The 21,490-nt window shown below is 44.9% G+C and overlaps 2 protein-coding genes across 17 annotated transcripts in view; one reads left to right on the top strand and one right to left on the bottom strand.

Moving 5' to 3' along the window:
• The window catches only part of Rbms2 (RNA binding motif single stranded interacting protein 2), a 78,646-nt gene extending 72,672 nt beyond the window's left edge, over window positions 1–5,974 (top strand). For all 10 annotated transcript variants that reach the window (XM_048807180.1, XM_048807152.1, XM_048807149.1 and 7 more), the window contains one exon: window positions 1,348–5,974. The gene's annotated coding sequence lies outside the window, so the exon portion shown is untranslated. The remainder of the gene's footprint in view (window positions 1–1,347) is intronic.
• Window positions 5,975–6,291: 317 nt separating this feature from the next.
• The window catches only part of Baz2a (bromodomain adjacent to zinc finger domain 2A), a 34,156-nt gene continuing 18,957 nt past the window's right edge, over window positions 6,292–21,490 (bottom strand). For all 7 annotated transcript variants that reach the window (XM_015483177.2, XM_015483176.2, XM_048807072.1 and 4 more), the window contains 25 exons: window positions 20,582–20,800; window positions 19,682–20,161; window positions 19,479–19,539; window positions 18,595–18,703; window positions 18,325–18,426; window positions 17,982–18,192; window positions 16,534–16,634; window positions 16,172–16,237; window positions 15,826–16,053; window positions 15,428–15,682; window positions 14,605–14,819; window positions 14,233–14,307; window positions 13,850–14,030; window positions 13,661–13,720; window positions 13,318–13,462; window positions 12,077–12,729; window positions 11,714–11,936; window positions 11,455–11,610; window positions 11,201–11,352; window positions 10,715–11,004; window positions 10,470–10,602; window positions 10,209–10,355; window positions 9,399–9,625; window positions 9,158–9,301; window positions 6,292–9,079 (listed from right to left, as the gene is read on the bottom strand). In XM_015483177.2, coding sequence (XP_015338663.1) covers window positions 8,914–9,079; window positions 9,158–9,301; window positions 9,399–9,625; window positions 10,209–10,355; window positions 10,470–10,602; window positions 10,715–11,004; window positions 11,201–11,352; window positions 11,455–11,610; window positions 11,714–11,936; window positions 12,077–12,729; window positions 13,318–13,462; window positions 13,661–13,720; window positions 13,850–14,030; window positions 14,233–14,307; window positions 14,605–14,819; window positions 15,428–15,682; window positions 15,826–16,053; window positions 16,172–16,237; window positions 16,534–16,634; window positions 17,982–18,192; window positions 18,325–18,426; window positions 18,595–18,703; window positions 19,479–19,539; window positions 19,682–20,161; window positions 20,582–20,800 — 4,799 coding nt within the window. In that variant the 3' untranslated portion in view covers window positions 6,292–8,913. The remainder of the gene's footprint in view (window positions 9,080–9,157; window positions 9,302–9,398; window positions 9,626–10,208; window positions 10,356–10,469; window positions 10,603–10,714; window positions 11,005–11,200; window positions 11,353–11,454; window positions 11,611–11,713; window positions 11,937–12,076; window positions 12,730–13,317; window positions 13,463–13,660; window positions 13,721–13,849; window positions 14,031–14,232; window positions 14,308–14,604; window positions 14,820–15,427; window positions 15,683–15,825; window positions 16,054–16,171; window positions 16,238–16,533; window positions 16,635–17,981; window positions 18,193–18,324; window positions 18,427–18,594; window positions 18,704–19,478; window positions 19,540–19,681; window positions 20,162–20,581; window positions 20,801–21,490) is intronic.

Raw genomic sequence — 21,490 nt, 5'->3', positions numbered from 1 at the left:
TAACACTTGGCCATTGTTTTTATAGACCTGGGCCTGAGAAAAGAAATCTCTATGCTCCTGCCCTGTCCTCTTTCTCCATTGCTGATGGAACATAGGGAAATCAGCACATCTTGTGTGTGCTACATTCAAGGAGAAACACACACACACACACACACACACACACACAGAGACACGCACATTTTTTTCTTTTGCAAAGAAAATTTTTTCTTTGTTTTTAATTGTAATGTACTTTTCTCCTCCCTCAAAGAGACATGTGGCTGGAGCTTTTGAAAAAAGTTTGTTGTCGTTTTGGTTTGGTTTTTTGATATTGGGAATTGAACTGAGGGGTGTTTAACCATTAAAACACATTCCCAACCCTTTTGTATTTTCCTTTTTTTTTTTGCTTTGTTTTTTTTGAGTTGGGGTCTCACTGTGTCACCCAGGCTGGCCTCTAATTTTTTTTTTTTCCAGAGCCAGGGACTAAACTCAGGGCCTTGCAAGCGATCAAGCGCTCTGTCACTGAGCTAACTCCCCAACCTTCTTCTTTCTTTTTTTCTTTTTTGAGACAGGGTATCCCTGTCTCAAAATTCTGAGACTTAGGGCTTTAGGCTTATTGCTAAGGCTGGCTTTGAACTTGGATCTTTCTGCCTCATCCTCTGGAGTTGCTGGGATTACCGGCATGCTTTACCATGTACAGAATGTTTTGTTATTCTTAAAAAAAAAAAAAAAAAAAAAAAACAAGCTGGGCACAGGACACATGCCTTTAATCCCATCCCAGCTACTTGGAAGACTGAGGGAGGAGAATGATAAGTTTGAAGCCAGCCTGAAGAACTTAGCAAGACCCTATCTCAAAATTAAAAATAAAAGGGCTGGGGATTGCAGCCCAGTGGTAGAAGAGTCTCAAGGGAGGTGCTTTTACCCCCAGAGACCATTGCAGTTATCTGATGACATTTTGATCCCTGGGTTCAATCCCCAGTACACAAAAACAAAACAAATAAAATTACCATGAAGATGCAGTGCTAGGGGCTGGGGCTGGGGCTGGGGCTGGGGCTCAGCTGTAGAGTGCTCACCTAGCATGCCTGAGGCACTGGGTTCCATCCTTAGCACCACATACAAATAAAGAAATAAAAACATTGTGTCCATCTACAACTAAAAAAAAAAAAAAATACAGTGCTAGAACATTGATAGAGGAAATCCTAGTTGCTGGTTCCTTTATGATCTTTTTTTGATATATGTCTATATGTTTAAGAAAATATATAGACATTAAAAATTTGGTTCTTGTAAAGCTGTCAGTTCACATACCCCTCTTCACATGTTTTTTGCTTTCTTTTACTCATTCAGATTGTTCTTTTTCTCTTTTCCATACAGCTAACCCTGCCTACTTTGTCTTTTTATATTTTTAAATTTTATAAATATCCTTTTTAAATGAAATTTTATATGGAATTTTGGAGGCTGAGCAAGGAATAGACGTGGCTTTCCTCCTGGCCCTACCACATCCTGGGAGAAGAGACTAGACTTTGCCTTCAGGAAGCAGAAATGTGACCTAAATTCATTTGAGAGATGAACCACAGCTTTGGGATTTACTCGTGAAGCAAATTTGGTTGAAGACTAGGTCTCGCAATCTCCGGAAGGATGGACTGACTGACTTCTGACTAGCTCTTCTCACTGCAGAGTCTGTTACCCTCTGAGGAAGGTGTCTTTTCCGGTGGCTCCAGATTTTTCAGAATGCCTGCCATCCTGCCTCCTGGTGGATCTTTTCTGCCCAGGTTGCGTGGCCTCTCTTTCTGCTGCACGTTGCTGTGCTCCAGGCCTTTGTAGCTGTGACCTTGCTGCAGAGCAGTGTGTCTCAAGGGAGGTGCTTTTACCCCCAGAGACCATTGCAGTTATCTGATGACATTTTTGATTGCTATGCCTGGGAGTGGGAGTGTGTGTATGCTATTTGCATCTAGTTGCTAGAGACCAAGGATGCCACTAAACATCCTACAATGTAAAGGAGAGCCCCACTATGCCCAGCAAATAATTATCTAATTTCAAAATATCAATAGGGCCAAGACTGAGAAACCTGGATGTTGACAGTGTTCCCTGACTTCTCGGCTGAGGTAAATTCCCACCCAGCCCTGGACACACAGTGCCCTTTAACACTCATGCAACTGGTTTGGATGGATGGAATTGGTATCCTTGAATTCTCCCTGGACTCCAACCTTTGACACTTCTGCATGTAACAAGAGCTGTCCTTGTAAAGCTCATGGCTCTTGTGCACATGCTAAATACACACACACACACACACACACTTTGAGGGAGGAAGGTACGGATTGTTCTGTGGATGCTATGCAGGGATGGGAAAGGAGTTTTCTGTAACCGTAGAGTGCTCTGCCCTTCCCTGCTGTGTTTAGACCCCTTCCCTAGGGAGTCAGAATATTGGGAATAATTTTCCTTCTTGTTGAAGGACCACAAAGAGCTAGGGTAGAAAAATGAAGTACATCCCATCTCATGATTTATAAGGTCAGATCTTTATAAATAAAGACTCTAGCTCTGTCAGATGCAGTGGCACAGGCCTGTTATCCCAGTGACTAGAGAGGTGGTAGCTTAGCAAGATCTTGTCTCAAAGTGAAAAATAAAAAGGACCAAAGATGTATGTAATTCAGTGGTAAAGCACCTCCAGGTTTAATCCCTGGTACCACAAAAAACAAACAAACAAACAAACAAAAACAACTTATTTTTCTCACATCAAGATAAACAGGAAAAAGCCTTTGCCCATCTTCTGGAAAATAAGATCCTACTTCTGTCTTCTTCCAGTCACTCTCTCATGTATCAAAAGGAGAACTCTATTCCCCTTTACTCAGAGACCAGGAGGCATCTGCACCAGACAAAGCAAATAATGGAGATGGATAAATAAGTGTTCATGGGCTGGTGTGGAGAAAAAGAGAGGATAAAAGCTGGAAGAGAAACTGAGGTGTCAGTGGCTGCACATAGAGCTAGGCCCAGCTTTTCCTCCTTTCCCTCTCACCCCATAATTGAGGTCTTCCCTGCCATCAGTCTTTGTACATCCTGGGGATAAAGGAGTTGGGGGCAGTGGGTAGGAATACAAAGTGTAAAGAACAAAATTGCCTCTGTTTTCTCATTGGTGCTTTCAACCCCAGAAAAGTCTTATCCAGCACAAAAGCTCCAAGTCCATTAACCCTCCAGGAGGGTTTGGCTTAGCAGACAGTGCTTGCTTTGTCTCTAACCTTCAGTAAAGTGAAATATTCCAGAGCTGCTATCTCATCAGTGACCTTTCAGAAAAAGAGAAAACAGCCGGGTGTGGTGGTGCACACCTGTAATCCCAGCATCTTGGGAAGCTGAGGCAGGATGATTCCAAGTTCAAAGCCAGCCTCAGAAATTTTTCCAGGCCCCAAGCAACTTAGTGAGACCCTGTCTCAAAACATAAAAAAGGGTGGGGATATGGCTCAGTGATTAAGCACTGGGTTCAATACCTGGTACTGGGAGAAAAAATCCAGAATTCTGTTTATTTAACTGATGGTAGATTGGGGAAGTTTTGCTGTAGGTTTAATATTTGGGGCTGCCTTTCCTGCATAGGAACTGGTGTGGCTGTCTCTGCTGACCTATCTCCCCAAATCCCTGATTCTGTCTCCTTTCTCTGTATTTTCTAAATTTTTTAAATGGCTATGATTTTTACTTTGTTTTAAAATATTGAAGTTACCTTTTTTGGTTCTCCTCATATGAACCTACCATTGAGAGAGCGCTTCTGGTTTGGGCAGGTTTGAGGACAGGAAGTAATTGAGAGCCTGCAGTTATTTTTGTAGTGGTTAATGGCACTGAGGAATTTCTTTTTGGTGCTTTTGATTTATACTCCTACTTTCCCCACTAGTTGTTAGTTCATTTCTAACAGTGGGTAGTAATTGGAGAAAGGATAGAATAGGAACTATTTCTCCCATGAATTGGTGAAGATTGGTCAGAGTGGGCAGCGGGTAGAGGAGCCAGTCTTGGACTGCGCTCTTTAGTGTTTTCTGAATCCTGTCTTCCTGGAAGCCACATCTTACACTCTCTGTACTTTCATCTCACCCCCACTCATTACAGATGCTCATAACATTCTTAAAATATTTTAGTACTTTGTGCTTTTCTATTTTCAGTCAAATAGAACTTACGAGTTTCTTCCTCAGATGGTGTAATCCTTTACTAGGCTCTAGGCCTGCCTATCCCATTTCATGTCAGTGTTACTATTGCTCTTTTCAGGCTCTGAGTAGATATCCTGACCCTAGACTATTTGGACTCTTTGGAGGAGGGTGCAGGTAGAGGTTAGGAAGGTGTGGGAATGATGATGGATAGGTTTGTTATTTTTAGTGTTTTCAACCAAAGCAGAGGTTAAAGCCTGGTGGCTCTGAAGAGGTCATAGCCCTTGTTAGTAACAGAGGTATTATTTGCACTAAGGATGAGGACAAGACCTGCTGCACAGGCCATTCCTAGTTGAGCCACTTCAGCCCCATTCCATTCCTCTTCCTTTTCTAATTTGCTTAACAATGAGCTCATTCATCCCCCCTAATGCCTCGAGTGTCACCAGGCTCTCCTTGCTACTCCAATATGTCAACCCACTGGGGCTGCGACCTACCTATGGGATTTTACTTTGCCATAAAGATGCTGTGAGTGATCTCAGTGGAATGTTGCAGGGATCCCTGACATTGACAATTATTGGTCTTCTGGAAAAGGAACTATTGCTGCTTAGGCACATGCCCCACCTTCTGGGAAGTAGCAGCATTGCACACATTGAGGGGCTACTTTGCCTTCTTAGCCAAAAAGTTGGGGGTATGATCAGGTCCCAACCTGCCCCTATCCTCTGCTAGACCTGGATCTGTGGACTTCAAAAGAGGGTGGGGGTTATAAAAGCCAGCCTATAGATCCTAGATCTTGTGCCTTGTTATACCAGTTCTTCCTGATTTCCTTTTAAACCAACCACTCCATTTCCATGTGACCCATTTTTTAGGGCTTCCCAAGCATTAGCAGATTCCTGAAGTTTGCTCAGCTTTTACCCTTTCCTTCCATTGGACAGTCTTCCTCTGTGGCTAAAACCAGCCTATAGTGCTGTCTCCCCTGATCTTTGCTGAACCTCCCTATAGGTGTTCCCCATGTTTGAAACGAGACAACTAGGTGCTCTCAACACTCCAGTTACCACTGCTTTCTCCCTGGCCTGTCCACTTGTTTTGAATAAGCATTCATTATCCAAGTAGATCCCCAAACTTCCTTGTCCTTGTTACTCATCTACCTCACAATCTCTCAATTAAACAAGGGCACAAGCACCTGACTTACATCTTTTCCTGTTGTTCTCTTCATGAGGGTTAGAAAACTGGGGACTAGAAAGGACTCATGAACAAATCCAGTCTTTGGTTTTTCTACTTCTGGAATGTCTTCTCTGGGGGTTTTAGCTCACTAACTTTTTAGGTAGGTCTCAATGTGGCACCACCTAAGGTAACAACAGATTGTTGGGAGTTACCCCAGGACCACCATTAGAACAGCTTAGAACTATAAAATTAATCATTGGCTGCCTCATAGCAGAGAAGGTAACCAAACACCAAAGAGTTTTACAGGACTGGAAATAGATGTTCCTTTTCCACCTTAACAGTTATCTTTCTTAGAGGGTTCAGGAGAAAAAAAATGCCCAAACTAAAGGGTTACCTAGTTAAGACTTTTACAGCCCGAGTAAATAAAAGTTCCTACCCCATCACTGGTGTCCCAATTTCCCCAACACATACCCTTTTTGGATGGATGAATACTTACTACATGCACTTATCACCTTGAAATAAGTTTAATTTATACTTAAAAACACATTTTGTACTACAATTTTTCCTTTATCCAGAGACTTCTAGTTTTATATTCTTCCCATGTTGTGCCAATGCCACCCTTTTAGCTTATTCTTTTCTGACCCCCGGTCTTCCCATGTTGCTTCCTTACAGTTTGGTAGAGATTCATTTTGTCAACATTTTTAATAAAACACAAAAGTCTGTTTTGGTCTTATCCATGGGTGGGAGGGTATGCTGCTACAGGAAATAAGTGGCAGCTTAGGAAGGTAAGGCATGCATCTTAAAGTGGGAACAGGGCATGTGGAAACTCATTTACCCCAGTGCCTCAGTTAAGACTTTGAGGCAGGTCTACTGAAGCAGAAGGTATGAAACAGGATTCCTGTTGCTTAGGGGTTAGTGATAAACCTGCATCTTATATACCAAACCAGTCATGCCCATCCTAATACACATTCTATCCCCAATATATGTGTGAGAACATGATGAAGTGCCCAGACTAAAGGGAAGAGAAATACACAGAGCCTTTTGAATCTATCAAATGTGGTTTTTATTCAACTGACAAGCACTTTTCTACAGCTGCACTTGTGGAACATCACATGGCAAAAACAGATTTTTTCTCTAGACTTTTTTTTTTTTTCCTTTTTAAACCTTATTAAAAATGAGATTGGTCCTAAAAATATAGAAAGAAATAAATTTAAATTCACAAAAAACTGTACATTATCAAAAAGTCACTAAAACACCACATTTGGTTATATAAAAAGTCAGTCCCTTTTGTTGTAAAAGGAACATGGAAACTTGGTGTAGATGGTGTGGTTTCTTGCTGTTACCAGACTGATAGGGGAGGGGAAACAAAGGGGCAGGGGGGTGGGTTGTCTTTTTATTTTAACCTGCCTTCCCTACCAAATACTCTTGACCATAGAGAAAATCCACCTAGCTCAAGGGGCAGTGAAGATGAGGAAAGAAAAGTAAGAAATGGCCCCTTTGATCACCCCTATCCCCATCCCTCCTTCAGCCCCTACTTTTCAAACTACTCTCGGACCCACCCCATCTTAAGAGTGCCTGGTCCCTAGGAAAAGAGATGGAACTGGGAGAGGAACACAAGCAAGAACAAATGAGACTCACTCCCCCTATCCACCTCACCTCCAACGAAATTAATCTAGTACATTTTATGCCAGGGGAAAACTGCCATGGGAAAAAAGAGGAGCCCCCAACTATAACAGTTCCAAATGTCTAACACAAAGTTTGTTACAGCGCAGTTATTTAGATAAAATATAAATATTTATGCATAATATAAAGTCAATTCAAATATTCTTCAATCCACCTCTTATTTAAAAGCAAAAAAAAAAAAATCTCAAATAAAATTAAGTTTTGAGGTTTATCTGACAGAAAAGGCGACTTTAGAAATAGGCTATGGGGGAGAAGGGATGTTAAAGGAATAAGAAAGGGGCTGCCCTAGGACCTACACTGCCCCCCACCCCCATCAGTGGCTCTTCAGTGCTGCCAGAAGTACAAGGAATGCTCCACCTCACCTGGCACCTTCCACCCAATGGAACATTTCTTGGATGCCTCAGCTCTCTGCTTAGGCCAGCCAGCAGCCACCTCCCCAGTGCAAGTACCCGTAATCTCTGATGGGAGGGGCTCTGCTGAGCAGGAAAGCAGGGGGCCAGAGGCCCATGGCTATAGCTTGGAGTTAGCAGCTTTCCGCTCACATGTTGGGGGCTTAACTTAGGCATAGTCACATGAAGGGCAGTGGTGGACCCAGAACCCCTCCTGTGCTCCAGGGTCTCTGCTGCTGGGGAAGGAGTCCTGGGGGATGAAGTAGATGAAGGAAAGCACAACTAAACCCATAGATGCTCATGGGATTAGAAAAGATCCAGTTCTACCACCCTTCCTGTAAAAGCTTAAGACCTGAAGCTACTGAGAAGAGAGGGAGTTCCTGCCGAAAGATTGCACAGTTTGAAGAGGCTGGAACAGAAATGACCAGGAGAGAGAGAGGGAGAGACAGCCATGTCCCCAGAGAAATTGTTCCTGTGGTTACCCAAGGACAAAAAGGTGATGGTATGAAACAATGGGCAAGGTGGGAATAGAAACAGATACTTGGGGAAATTGGATCCCATCAGACAAAACAGGGTCACAATCATAGCTCGCATGTAAGCGTTCACTCTCTCACGCACACATTCACACAAAACACCTCTCTCCCCCTCTCTCTGAGGCCAGCCAATTGCTACCTGGCCTCCATCTTGGAGGTGCACCCAAACTCAGCAGTAGTTGTCCCTGAGGAGTTCCCAAGAGGGAGGTTTGGGAAGCAGATGGGGAAGTTGGCTGGAAGGCCCAGGGTGCCTACCTGCCCTCTCCCCAGCCACTGAGTTTCAGAAAAGGCTGGAAACTCGGCATATGAGGAGCATCCAACATTTTAGAAGGGATAGCTACTGGCAGGAAGATGAGGACAGAGAAAGACAGGGACCTCTGAACTTTTTTTTTCCTTTGAGGCGGGGAAAAAAGATTTGGGACAAAAGGAGGGAGGAACCCGTACACGATAGTTTTACATTATTGGATGAGAAAAATCTGGAAAAATGTGAGGGGAAAGAAAAAGTTGAGAGAAAGCGAGAAGCAGGGAAGGGACTGAACATGGAAGCAGCATGTTCAGGGCCCGGTGTCCGGCTCGACACACTTGGGAGTTAAGTCCACTTTACTGGCCGTCACTGCGGGTCCGCACACAGTACAGAGTGTTTCTCAGTTTCACACATTCACTAGAACTATTGCTATTGTTAAATAACCCCAGAATGCTGGGGCATGTACAGGGAAGGAGAGGAAGCTCGGAGAAGGAAGTAAGGACTTCTTTCCTTCTCCCCATATTTAATTAGGAAATAAAACAGAAAGGAAAATTATTTTCTTCTTTCTTTTTTGGCTTTCAGTCCAGAAGAACCTCATCTCTGCACCTGTTATTAGAGGAGCAAGAGGAGGAAGGGAGAAAAGGACTAGGGATATGAGGATGTGGTTTGCTGCCAAGGGCAGGGTCAAAAATCAGGGTTATATCTGACTTGAGTCTGGACCCAGGGCAGCATCAGCAGGTGAGAATGGCAGGTTTTTTTTTGTTTGGAAAGTGGGGGGAAATGCCACAAGGTGACTCCCAACCTCCCTTGCCTCACAGATTGGCCTGTTTGCCCTGATAAAATTCTTCCCAGCGGCTCTCGAAGAAGCGGCGCATGATGTGCCCAGCCTTGCCCACTTCAGAGTCATCCTCATTGAAGGTTTGGCAGTTGTCAAAGACCAAGAGGGCATCAGCTGCAAACTCCTCTGAGCTGGTATACCTGGCAGGGACAGAGGTGTAAGCTGAGTAAGAGTTGCAGAGTAAGGAAAAGCTAGGGGAGCTGCCAATATCTACTTACCCTCCTCTGAGCAGGCGCTCCCGCATGGTAGAAAAATCCATTGGGTTCTTGATGATGCGTCGGTACCCACTCACCAAACGTGGGTTCACAGGCTCCAGGAAAGGCCAGGCTGCATCATGGGACTCCATCTCCATCAGGATAATCCTATCAGTTCAGGGACAGTGATGGTTCTATATCCAGAAGTGGACATACACTGACCCCTTCCAGCCCTCTCCTCTGGCCCAGATATCCCTCAACTCACTCGCAAAATGTGAGATCACTGTGATGGTTCCGCATCGAGAGTCTCCGCCGCTTAGAGGGAGACAGCCCTTCTTCTGAGTACCGAGGCATTGCTGGGCTTTCTCGGCCCCTTGACAATACCCGGCGTCGGCGGCTATCACCTTCTGGGAAGTTAAGTGAATAACTACTTTTCCGCTTCTGACCTCGTTTTGGGAAACCAGGCTTCTGAGTGAATTCTTCCTCTACTTGCTGAGGACAGGAAAAGGTGAGATGATCAATGGATAGGGGTACACTCCACTTGTCCTCCATTTCATTAAGATCCCTACCTAAATGTGACTGAAGCTTCAAAATACATAAGCCAGGATACAAATTTACTCACATAACCCAGTAAGCAGGGGTGAAAGTTATAATTACTCCTATTTTACAGAGTAAGAGTCAATAGAATTTAATAAGGATTAGAACCCAGGTCTCCTAACACCCTGTCAGAGAGCTCATTTCAAGGAAAGCCTCAGGGCAAATAAGGGACATATGCAGAATTGGTAGTAAATGGGATAAATAAGAAAATCTCAGCTGGGCATGGTGGTGCACACCTGTAATCTCTGGCTCAGGAGGCTGTAGGCAGGAGGATTGCGAGTTCAAAGCCAGCCTCAGCAATTTAGCAAGGCCCTAAGCAACTCACTGAGACCCTATCTCTAAATAAAATATAAAACAGGGTTTGGGATGTGGCTCATTGGTTGAGTGCCCCTGAGTTCAATCCCTGCCCTCCCGCCCCCAAAAGAAAATCTCCAATTTATGATGGATGGGAGTGGGAATCAGAGAGCAGAAGCCTCACCTGGGCCAGACAGACAGCACAGAACCAGTCTCCTTCTGGGACAGCCTCCATCTTGGGCCGATGGCAGTAAATGTGGCAGCCACGGTCACACCCATCACAAAGCAGAAGAAACTCATCGTTGTCACCCTTCCGACAGACTAGACAGGTCTGGACCAAGGTAGTGAGGAGAGAGTGTGAGCCCTCAAGCCTCTGCATACCAGTAACCCCACCCACTCTGGGCAGCTGTTTCCTCAGCCTTTCCAGACTTTTCTAGTCTCTTACCACTTTGTTGACAGACTTCTCCCAGGCAATGGACCTTTCCAGCTGGCCCACACACAAGCACACCTGTGCTGCACTCCGGCATCGCTCAAGTGTCTGGCGCCAGACACGAACTCGAGGAGTGATTTCATAAGATCTGAAGGGAGAAAGTGATGCTCTCTGATGGAAAAGTAGGATCCACTAAAGACGGGGGTACTTATATCCCTTTTATCCCCCAAACCAAGAAAAGTGGAGTGGGAATTACTCACATCTCTGTAGTGGTGCCTTCAGGAGCACCATTGGGTGTGCTGAGCAAGGCCTTCTCTAGAACCACTTCATGAGCTGGCCAGAGAGGCTCCCGCAGGTACCGCCGCTCCACATTCTGTTCCAGGGCAGCCAGTCGCATAACAGCCAGGTCCAGAGGGTTGGTACTCTTACGTTGAGGTGCCAGTCCTTCCCTGCCCCGACCTCTCCAGGTAATATCTTCCTGGGAGTCAGGGAGATGCTCACAGTAGGCCAAGTCTTCCCGAGTAGAGTCTGGGCTAGGACATGTCCAACCCTTCAGTAGGAAAGAGGAATAAAATTCATAATGAAGGAAGAAATTTAGGCATAGAAAGCAAAAACAAAAAACATGACCCACTTAAGCTCATGGTAGGTCATTTGTGAAGTGGGACCAGAGGGTTCTTCTTAACAGGGCACAAGGGATTGATGTCCTCCCTTAAACAACTCCCAAGCCAGTACCAATCCCAGTATACCCGAATCTGCAGATCGGACAGGATAACCCGCTGTTCCAGTTCCTCTACCCACTGAAGCACAGCTAGGTCTGTTTCATATGTCTTCTCTTTGGAGGACCAGCTCATAATCCCTTCTTGAAAGGCAGGTAGCTGAGTAGGCTCAAAGATGGGATCTAAGGAGGGAGAGGCAGAGGCCCAGGCCCATCAAGCTGTTAACCACAGCAGCGCTCAACATTTACCATTTACACTGAGTTCGGGTCAAGGTGCCTACTCACCAGTTGAGGGCCGTAAGCAAACTTCCTGCAAGAAGTCCCTGTGCTTGTTAAGGTGTTTGTGAAGTGCCTTTTCCCGGATGCCTCGGGGGTGCAGGGCCTTGAGCATGGCATCCAATGTCTCAGGATTTTGGATCCACCACCAGCCTGAGCACATCTCTGTGAGCAGAGGAGATTTACTGACAAGGATAGGACGTGAGGGAGCCCACTATGAATCACACTGGTCACCACTCTTACCCCAATTCCACCTAATATCACTCACCAGGAGGGACAGGCTGGGCTGTCAACTGGGTTAGGTAACGCTGTTCGATCTGTTTGAAAAATTTGCTGGGAGGTCTCCCTCTCCGTTTTGGCTGTCCCAGCCCCATGGGACTCTGTGGCGTTTCTCCAGGGTCTCCTGTTCGTCTCTTAGGGGCCACCCCAGGCAAGGGGGTGGAAGAGAATTGCACTGGTGAAGAAGGATTGGTAGCACTGGGTCTATTCATCTGTGAATAAGTTGAGACATAAGGCAATGAGAATATTCTCACATTTACAGATTCCCTCAATTTCAGACAACAGCCCCTCAGCCAGGCAATGAAGCCTATGGCAAGATGAAGCCAAGTATATACTAATTCTGGCTACTTACTGGCTTGGAAGAGGCAGGCAACTGAGGGGAAGGAGCAGGCTGGTCCTCAGAAACTGCAGGGGGTGGTGTAGGGGCAGCATTACAGGGCATCTGGGCTGAGAAGTTAAACCAGGGTGCTTGAGGGTCAGGGCTGGATTCAGCCTCATCAGGCTCTGGCTCCTCCAGGGGTTGAGGTGGGGCTGGGTCTAGTTTTCCTGGGCTGCTGTCAGGTGTAAGGACTGAGCTGCTCAACAGGGAACAGTGGCTCTGAGTCTGGCTCAGCCAAGACAGGAAGGCTGACTGACTGAGGTCATGCTGGCTCTGACCCAGAGACAAATGGGAGTCTTCCGGCTCCAGGAACCCATTATGGGGCTGAGGATGAGACTGAAGCTGGGGTTGGGCAGGAGACTGAAGCTGAGGATGGGGCTGAGCCTCTGGATGAAGCTGGGCCTGGGGCTGTTCTAAATCCTGTTCCTTGACAGGGGATTTAAGTTGCCTAGGTTGCATTGACCCAGGCTTAGTTTTTCGAGGTCGGCCTCGGGCCCGGGCAGGAGAACTGGCGGAGCTGTTAGAACCAGCTAACTCCCTCTTCACAAAGAAGAGAGCAGGGTGGGGTGCTGGATGGGCTGCCACCTTTAAGGAGTCAGTTTCCTGCTTCATCGTATCTTCAGGAACTGTGAAGAGAAGTAAAGAGCATAAGATATAACATTGATAACATAATGGGAAAGAAGCAGGCTTCTATATCCTATCAGCATAGGATACACACTTTTTTCCCATATTGTACTAGTCCTAGTGCCCCTTTTTTGAGATTTCACTGGCAGCAGCTTACATGCCAATGAACATAGTATCTGGGGAAGACTGTATGATCTAAGTGATCATTAACAGCATAATCATAAACTTAAATTTATTAAGAACCAACTATATGTTAAGCATTTATTTTTTTGTGCTGGGGACTGAGCTATCCCTAGACCTGTTAAGCACCTTTCCAATTAGAAACATTAACTCATTTAAATCCTTTCATTGCTTTGTGAAAAAACACATACTATTATTATCTCCAGTTTACAGATGAAGGAACTGAAGCACACAGCTGATAAGTGGCTAAGCAGGTAGGTAGGTAGTCTTACTTCAGGGCCTGTGCTCTTAACCACTATGCTATATTGACTTTCATAAAATGAAAGCAGTCCCAGACCACAAGGTAGATAAAAAGGAACAATTTAACTTTTGTTAGGATTCAGAACTCAGGCTTCCATAGACACTCCTACCTAAGTTCCCCTCTGTTCCTTCCACGAAGATACCGGCCAAATATGGCAACACCCAATAGCGGCGTCTGTAGCGATCTTGACCCAAGGAGACTGCTCGAAGCATCTGGGATGAGTGAAGCAGCTTTTTGCGAAAGAAGAGCTGACGCTGGGTAGACAGCAGAAAATGAGGATGAATAAAAAACACATTTCCAGAGCAACAGTGGCGAATTCATTTAGTATATGGGAGAATGGCAATGGCTCTCTGTTTTCCTATAGAATTGACACCATCTGGGCCCAGCTCAGAAGATGACCAATTCTTGCCAAGCCCATGCCTCCAATTCTTGGGAGGTTAGAAGCACAGTACCTTACTGAGTTTTTCTATCTGACGCTCTAACTCTGGGATGCTAGATGCTATAGCATCAACCTGGAAGGAAATAAGTGGATACTGAGAAAAAGGAAATTACTTATCAGTATCAAGAAAGAAAACATCTACTTTCTATCCTCTACTTTCCTTGTCCTCTCTCTTTTTTAAAATCATTTTCTTATCCAGTACCTCTCCATCTCTTCGGCCTCTGCGGCCATGAATAGCTGCTATAGTCTCCTCCTCTTCCTCTTCTTCCATGCCACTGGTTTCCTCCATGATTCGAGAACTACGCCGCCGTCCCAGGCCTTCCTCTGGCCCTTCCATTTCTACTTCAGGTCGCCCAGTTCGCTTGGCCAGAGCAGTTTTCAGTCTTGAAACAGATGGAGAAAATGTGTAAAATTGTGACGAAGAACAATGCCACAAAAGGAACACCCAGAATCTAAATCATCCTGAGACCTGGTTAAGATCCCAAGTCCAGGGAAGGGGCTAATGTCACCATATTCTAGGCAAAAGTCCTGGCTATCCATGACCCTTTCCCACTCTCTCTGAGCTCTACCATGTCTTATCCCTACCTCCGAAGTCGGCCTTCAACAATCCATTTGTTTTTCCTGTAGCTGGACATACTCTCCAGAGTCTTGTCAATCTCACTGCAGGGAAATAGGGAATGTAATTTTGAGGTAGAAATGGCAGCACAGAAAAAGAGAAGGCAGACTTAAGGATAAAGGGGCTGCAAGGAGTTTCAGCCTAGAACCTAGAATGGATGAATGACAAAGGAAGGCTTAAATTTTCCTAGGGAGGGCACTAAGATTCAGTTCAAAGTCAAAACATCTTCAGAGCTTGGCAGGGGATAGACATCACCCCAGAAACTTCTACATGACTAAACTCCTCCCCCATCCCATTCTATACAAGGTATAGGATAACCACCCCCACCGCCAGCCCCTCACTTGATGATGAGGGTGGAGCCATTGAGCTCATGCACGAGGAAGGCCAGGACAGCAGCCTTCTGTTGGGGTGGCTGGGCCTGAAACGGCTGGGTGCGCAGGCTGTCACAGAGGGCTGGCTCTACTCCATATGCCATGAGGAAGCAACGCAGAATCTCAGACACATTGTCTCTTGTCAGTGGGATCTCAGATACCTTCTCCCCCAAGATCTTTAGGGACTGTTTGGAGGAGAACATAATGGGAATGAGGAAGAAAAGGGTAACAACTCAAACTGGGTGTACCTAGAATTTGGGGTTAAGATTAAACAAGAAAGCTGGGCATGGTGATGCACATCTATAATCCCAGCAGCTTGGGAGATGAGGCCTGAGGATCACAGTTCAAAGCCAGCCTCAGTAATTTAGCAGGACCTGAAGCAATTTAGCAAGACCCTGTCTCAAAAAAATTAAAAAATTAAAGGGCTGGGGATGTGGCTTAGTGGTTAAGTGCCCCAGGTTCAGTTCTTAGCAACAAAAATACACAATAAATGAGTTGGACAAGAGGAAAAGAATGTAAGTTGAGAGACCACAAAAGAAAAGTACAAAATTCAAAAACAAAACAACAACATACAAAAGAAAGGGAATAAAATAAAGAAAATGAACAAAGTAAAGCCAGAAGCATCAGGAAAGGAAAAAAACAAAAAAAAAGGGAAAACAGAAAGAGGAAGAAGCTACATCCTCTTCACTTCCCATCACTTTAGGGAGGGGCTTATAAGCATTCTGAAAGAGAAAGCAAAACTGACACAAAGCCTATCTCAAGCCCTCCCAGCATGCTTAGGAAAGAAGCTCACCTGACAGTAGGAGGGCAAGCCAGGATCATAAAGTGCAGCCTTTAGGAGCCGCACCAGCAGGTCTTGCACCTTGTCCAAGCTGTCACCTTGACACAGGAGTCCCTCTTGCAGGACTCCAAGGCTAGGCACATCTTTGGTAGGGTCAAAGCCCAGCACCTTGCCGAAGCTGTGCAGGAACTCCACGATGGTCAAGCAGTCTGAGAAGGCCCTACTGGGCAGTGTCAAGCCAGGAATGCGTGTGAAGTCAGGCAGGGGCTGGAGGGGTAAAAGTGGTAGGGCGTCCTGTTAGACTAATCAGAAGGCAACAATATGGAAGCCCATGAGGTCCTTTCTTTTAGAGAAATGTCCTCACAACTGGCCCCTCCATGACCCAGGAACTGTTACTATCCCCTCACTACCTGGTGGTCAGCCAGACACATATCCTCTGTGGGCTTCTTCATTTCCTCCAAGATCTTCTGCTGCCTCTGCCGTTCCTCTAGACGCCTTTGTGTGGCCAGGGTCTTATCTGCTTTACAGGCTGGCTTGGCTTTGGCTACCTCCTCCTTTATTTTTACCTTCTCTTTTTTTTCCCTCTTCATTTTTTCCTTCATTTTTTCTTGCTTTGTCTTTATCTTTTCCTTCTCAGCCTACCCACCCAAGGGAGAGAAGAACCAACAGTGCCGTAAAAATACCAGTCACCACCCTTCTCTGATGCCATTCTGGTGGCTTCAAAATTAGACTTGGTGATTGTGTACATGCACTTACCTTGAATTTCTTCTTAGCATCCTTCTGCTTTAAGCTCTTGGTATCTTGTTTCCGTTTGTTTCTGGCCTGTAAACCATAAGGGAAGTCATTTCTCCTCAAACTCTGAAAGCATCTCTGCTTGGGCTAGGATTCAAAAACAGATAAGGGTGCTGGGGAGGACAGATGAGAGATGGGATGATGAGGGTTTGGCAATGGATCAACCCTGGAGATGCCCACATATTCTTGAATAAGCCGAATTCCCTAAATCAAGCCAAGGAAACTCAGGGTAACAAATGTGTTTTGCTACATAGGGGGTGACAGATGTGGAAAGGGAAAAAAAAGATGAAGGGGGTTAAGAAAAGTTAGCAACTAATGCCCCTCACCTGCCCTTGTACAGGAGTCTGACATTCTCCCCGTTGTACCTTCTGCCTCATCTTCTTTTTGCTTTTATTCATCTTTACTTTATCCTCCTCATTCAGTGTTTCTATGAAGGTAAAGAGAAAAATAAAATGAGTGAGGTGAATAGACAGGTCCCTAGTATCCAGTGCAGCACATAATTGTCACAAACAATTCTACTGAAGAATCTTTTTTTTTTTTTTTTTTTTAAGGTATACATAATAATAAATATGGGGAGAGACACCTGCCATGGTGATGGCACAAAGAACTCAAATGGCATCCCCTGTGTAGAAAGAGCAGCCCCTGGCTCCAATTAGACTGTTGTGGCAACAGTCCAGTTAAGGGAGAAGAGGCCACCATAGCAGCATAGCCTTGCAACCTATCTCTCTCAGGCTACCCGACAAGGGCAGAGACACACAGACTGATTTTAGTGCAGAGAGAGCTAGAGAAAGAAAGAAAACAAAATGCCAAACTACCAGGAAAAGGTCATGGCAATTGGCAGCATTGATTAACCAAGAGTATACCAGGAAAAAAAGGGCAGATAAGGGACTCTTCAATAGTCAGATCAGCACTGACACAGATATTGCTTATGTCCAGCAACCATGGGTTGCTCTGTTAAAAAAACAAAACTGAATTTATTCTTTTTTGGAAGACGGAATACTTAAGTATAATTCTGCAAACAGTGTATTTCATAATAGATATTTCTGACATAATAGTACCTATCCTTTTGTTTCTTATGTAGAAACAATCATTCATCTACATGGCAACCTTCTGAGTTAAAAGAGGTATTACAGGCGGATAACTACTTAAGGTGTCTATTTGTTTTTGTTTTTTTGCAGTGCTGGTGATTGAACCTGGGGCCTTATGCATGCCAGGCAAGTGCTCATCTACTGAGCCACATCCCTAGCCCAAGACTTCTATTTAAATATGAGAAGATGGCAGAACTCTGAATAGGAATTAAAAAACTATTTTTTCCACCTTCTTCACACTATACCAGCGTAAATGCAATATTTACTGAAAAAATTAGATATTTCCCTACTTGTGTATCTCACTAAAATAGTATCAATTATCTTTAGAATTCAGATGTAAATCCTGAACCTCCATGACAGTGGAAACAAGCAAGGTAAGAGGTGTATAACCAACATAAGAAAGGAGCTGAAAGATGGGTAAAAAACAAAGTCCTCTCCTCTAGCTTATAGAGCTACATCTGGCTAGAGCCCAAAGCTTCAGTGATTAGAATTTAAGGAAGAAGTGGCTGAAATAGATGTATCCCAAGTGCTGGGACCCTATAGCTGTCTTCTAAGGAGAAGCTGAGTCAGATTTATTCTATCCAAAAGTCAGTCATGCACCTGGGGAAACTCAGATATTAGCAATTTAACAACATTCGTATACCTCAGGGAGGGAAAAGATACCAAGGTAAGACATACCACCATACCTTGGGCCTCTGGTTTCTTTAGGAAGCGGTTGTCTGTCTTATTCAATAGCTCTGGAATTTTGACCTTGGGAGGCCGACCTCGGCCCCGTTTCACCTTGGGGACTTCCTTAGTTTTGGCTTTCTCATTGTTCCGAGGTCGACCCCTTTTGCCAGTAATTGCCTGAATCCTGGATGGAATCTCCTCTGCTGAGAGTTTTACCCACTGCAATCCCTAAGGTAGCAAGGAAGACTATGTCACAATGGGAGAGAAAGGCCCCCAGAACCTCCAAACGCCATAAGAGGAAGCCGTAGATTGTCTACTCTTTCTCAAGGACAAAACCATATTTAACCCTTGGGCCAGCACCTCTGGTGTATCTCTCTCTTCAAAGAAATCTCCAACAGGCATCCGGGGACTGAAGCTGAAGTGCTCCCGGCGGACACTGTGTACCACGTTGCGGCTCAGGTACTAAGAGGAGGAAGTAAAGCAACAGTAATGAGATTATAGCCCTACCCATGTCTTTGGCCAGCAAAGGCACAAGCAGAATAGGCCCCAAAGCAGACAATGCTCTTCTTCTGCGACAGGGCCCAAAGAAATGAGCCTCTACTTTAGAAACACTCACAAAAGCTACATTACCTTGATTACTTCCGGAAATTGTTTCATTCTCTTCCCACAGGGGCCATAATACCAGGTTTCCCCCTGCCATCGATGGCTGCCTTTCTTGATGCGCACCTCTCTCCTCCACCTGCCAGAGAAGCACATGGGCCCTGCCACCAGGTCACACCCCTACCCACTCCCATGCCACCCAGAGTCAAGCCCACTGAGCAGATGGCCCACCCCCATCTGTCTCATTAGTACTGCATGCAGATGCAAAAGCAGCATGAGACACAAGCTTAACTAGAAGACAGGCTTGAGTTCCAGGAAATACCTTAGAGCATTCAGGAGGAAAGCAATACACTAAATTGTACAAGCCCAGAAAGACCTCTATCCCTCCTTTTTACAAAGTCAGTGAGATGAGCAGCCAGAAAACCCTCCCTGAAGCAATTCAGGGCAATTACTGAGTTTCCAGTAAAAGAGGACAAAGACCTAAGGAAATAAAGGCAGACTACAGAGGGTGGGGAGGCAAGCAGAAGAGTAAACTTGCAGCAGACTCCATGAAATGACTCAGTAGGCCAAGTTTTAGTTAGAACTCTCTGTTCTAAGCAAGAGTATTGTTAAGACCAAACCTTATCTTTCTCTCAAACTTTTAAGCAGTACTTATACTTAGTGACCACAAGTAGCCTTACAGGGGTTGGGTGGGGGGAGGGAGATCCAGCAAGACAGTTATTTCCACAAGGCCCTTGGTGTCAGCAGCCTTGCTCATTTGGAGATAACAATATGATAAGAGAAAAAGGTCCAATAATCCACTCCTGTCTAACTCATTCCTCCCCCACTTCAGATGAAGAGAGGAACTCCCCTCTTCCTAGAGTCATGCATTCAACTTGTCAAGGTCAATGCACATAGCAATCTAGAGCATTTACCCATGCTGGAGGGGAAGACGAACTTCTTCTGGGGTGGCAATACGTCTCCTGAGAATATCACCTTTGGAAGAAGATGCGAGATACCCGAGTTAAAGAGTTTAAGCAAAACACTGAAAACAGGCTAGAAGGGAAAGGCTGAATACATCATAGGACATAAACTTTTCTAGAAAAAGCCAGAGGTACAACAGAATCTGGACGCTCACCACTTCCAGAAGTAGTGACTCCCCCAGTAATCTCTTCCAGGTCAGCAGAAGCCTCAGGGAAGCTGCTGACATCCTTATTTGCTGGGGAAGCTGTTGGGAAGGCAGCTGCTGGGGACGTTACAGGGGAAGCTTTGGGGGAGGTCACTGAAGTTGTCAAAGAGACTTCTGAAGAGACTGCTGGGAGGGCTACTGAAGAAGTTGAAGAGACTGTTGGGAAGACTACTGGGGAGACAAGTGGAGAGGCTGGAGAAACTGCTGGAGAGACTTCTGGAGAGATATCTGGGGAGGCTGCTGGAGAAACTGCCAGGGAGATTGCTGGGGAAGCTGTTGGCAAGGCTGCTGGTGAGGCTCCTGGATGCAGCTGAATAGTGGATGACTGGTCAGGGGCTGGCTGGGAAAGGGGTGGTGGGAAGTCTGAAGGCTGAGTCTCCATTTCTTCCTGTTCAGCATCACTGCCATTATTCAGGTCAAAGCTGTTATCTAGAAACCAAAGGAAAATGGCACCAAAGCCAAAGAGGGTTACTTCAAGGGCTCTTCCCTAGGGTTGGGAAAAGAAAGTAGCTTTGGTTTTCCTCCCCAACCATTCATGAGAATTAAAGGCAAAACTGGTGCCCCTGCTGTCATTGTATGAAAAGATATCTTTTACACCTGGAGCCAGGAAGGCCTATCTAGTCTCCTTTCCCTGCAAACTCCAAGTCAAAAGTTCCTCTGAACAGAAGACACAGGTCAGAGTGTCCTGTGTCCTTTTTTAGTCCCACCACACACTATCCCATAACCTCCTCAATTCCCTACAAATTTGTTCTTACAGAATTCCTACTCCTAAGGTTCTAATTATAGAATCTATTCCCTCACTTTTTTGCAGGTCAAGAACTTTTATTTGTCCTATCTCTCCTCACTTACCTTGCAGGACAGATTCCCCTAAAACAGGTGGAGAGTTGGGGCTGGCAAAGATTGAAGTTGATGTTTGACTATCATCTGCCAGAAGACTGAAGGCAGTAGCATTGTTGAGGGAAGGGCAATCAAGGGCAGAGATCACAGGGCTATCCTCAAGAGGTAGCTTGTCTTCTGCACCCATCAGCTCTGTGTCATCTATACCATAAAGTCCTCCACTCACTGGCTCTATTTATAGGGTAAAAAAAAAAAAAAATCAGAAAGCAGGATACTGAGGAAAAATCTGCAATCAAGATTTCATTGAGAAATACTGGCCTGAAAATATCCAATTCTAGTTTACAGTGTGAAGATTTTTTAAAAATATTTTTTTTTAGATGTAGTTGACACAATACTTTCTATCTATCTATCTGTCAGATAGACAGATATCTATCTATCTATCTATCTATCTGGCTGAGGATCAAGCCCAGGACCTCACATGTGCTAGGCGAGCACTCTACTGCTGAGTCACAACCCGATCCCCAAGATTTTTTTTAAAATATTTTTTAGTTGTAGTTGGACACAATGTCTTTATTTTATTTATTTATTTTTATGTGGTACTAAGGATTGAACCCAGGGCTTCACACACACGGGGCAACGCTCTACCGCTGAGCCCCGACCCCAGCTCCAGTGTGAAGATTTTAACATTAAGTCAGGGGATATTTATGGCACTCTGAAAGAGTAGTCATGAAACTATAGAGAACACAGTTTGAAGGTAAAAAATTAAGGAAGAGGTATTGATCATGTATCCACTCACAAATCCTTGCAAAATTTTAGCATTTATCATAAATTATACTACAGTGGGGGTAAAAAGTTATTGTTCATTGGAAAATGTTTTCTTTTTTTTTCTTTCTTTTTTTTTTTTTTTTTTTTTTTTTGCGC

The sequence above is a fragment of the Marmota marmota genome, unplaced genomic scaffold (genome assembly GCF_001458135.2).
Source record: "Marmota marmota marmota unplaced genomic scaffold, marMar, whole genome shotgun sequence".
In the NCBI taxonomy this organism is placed as follows: domain Eukaryota; kingdom Metazoa; phylum Chordata; class Mammalia; order Rodentia; family Sciuridae; genus Marmota; species Marmota marmota.
Note: the sequence above shows the minus strand (reverse complement) of the source record. Positions and strands in the feature narration are given on the sequence as shown.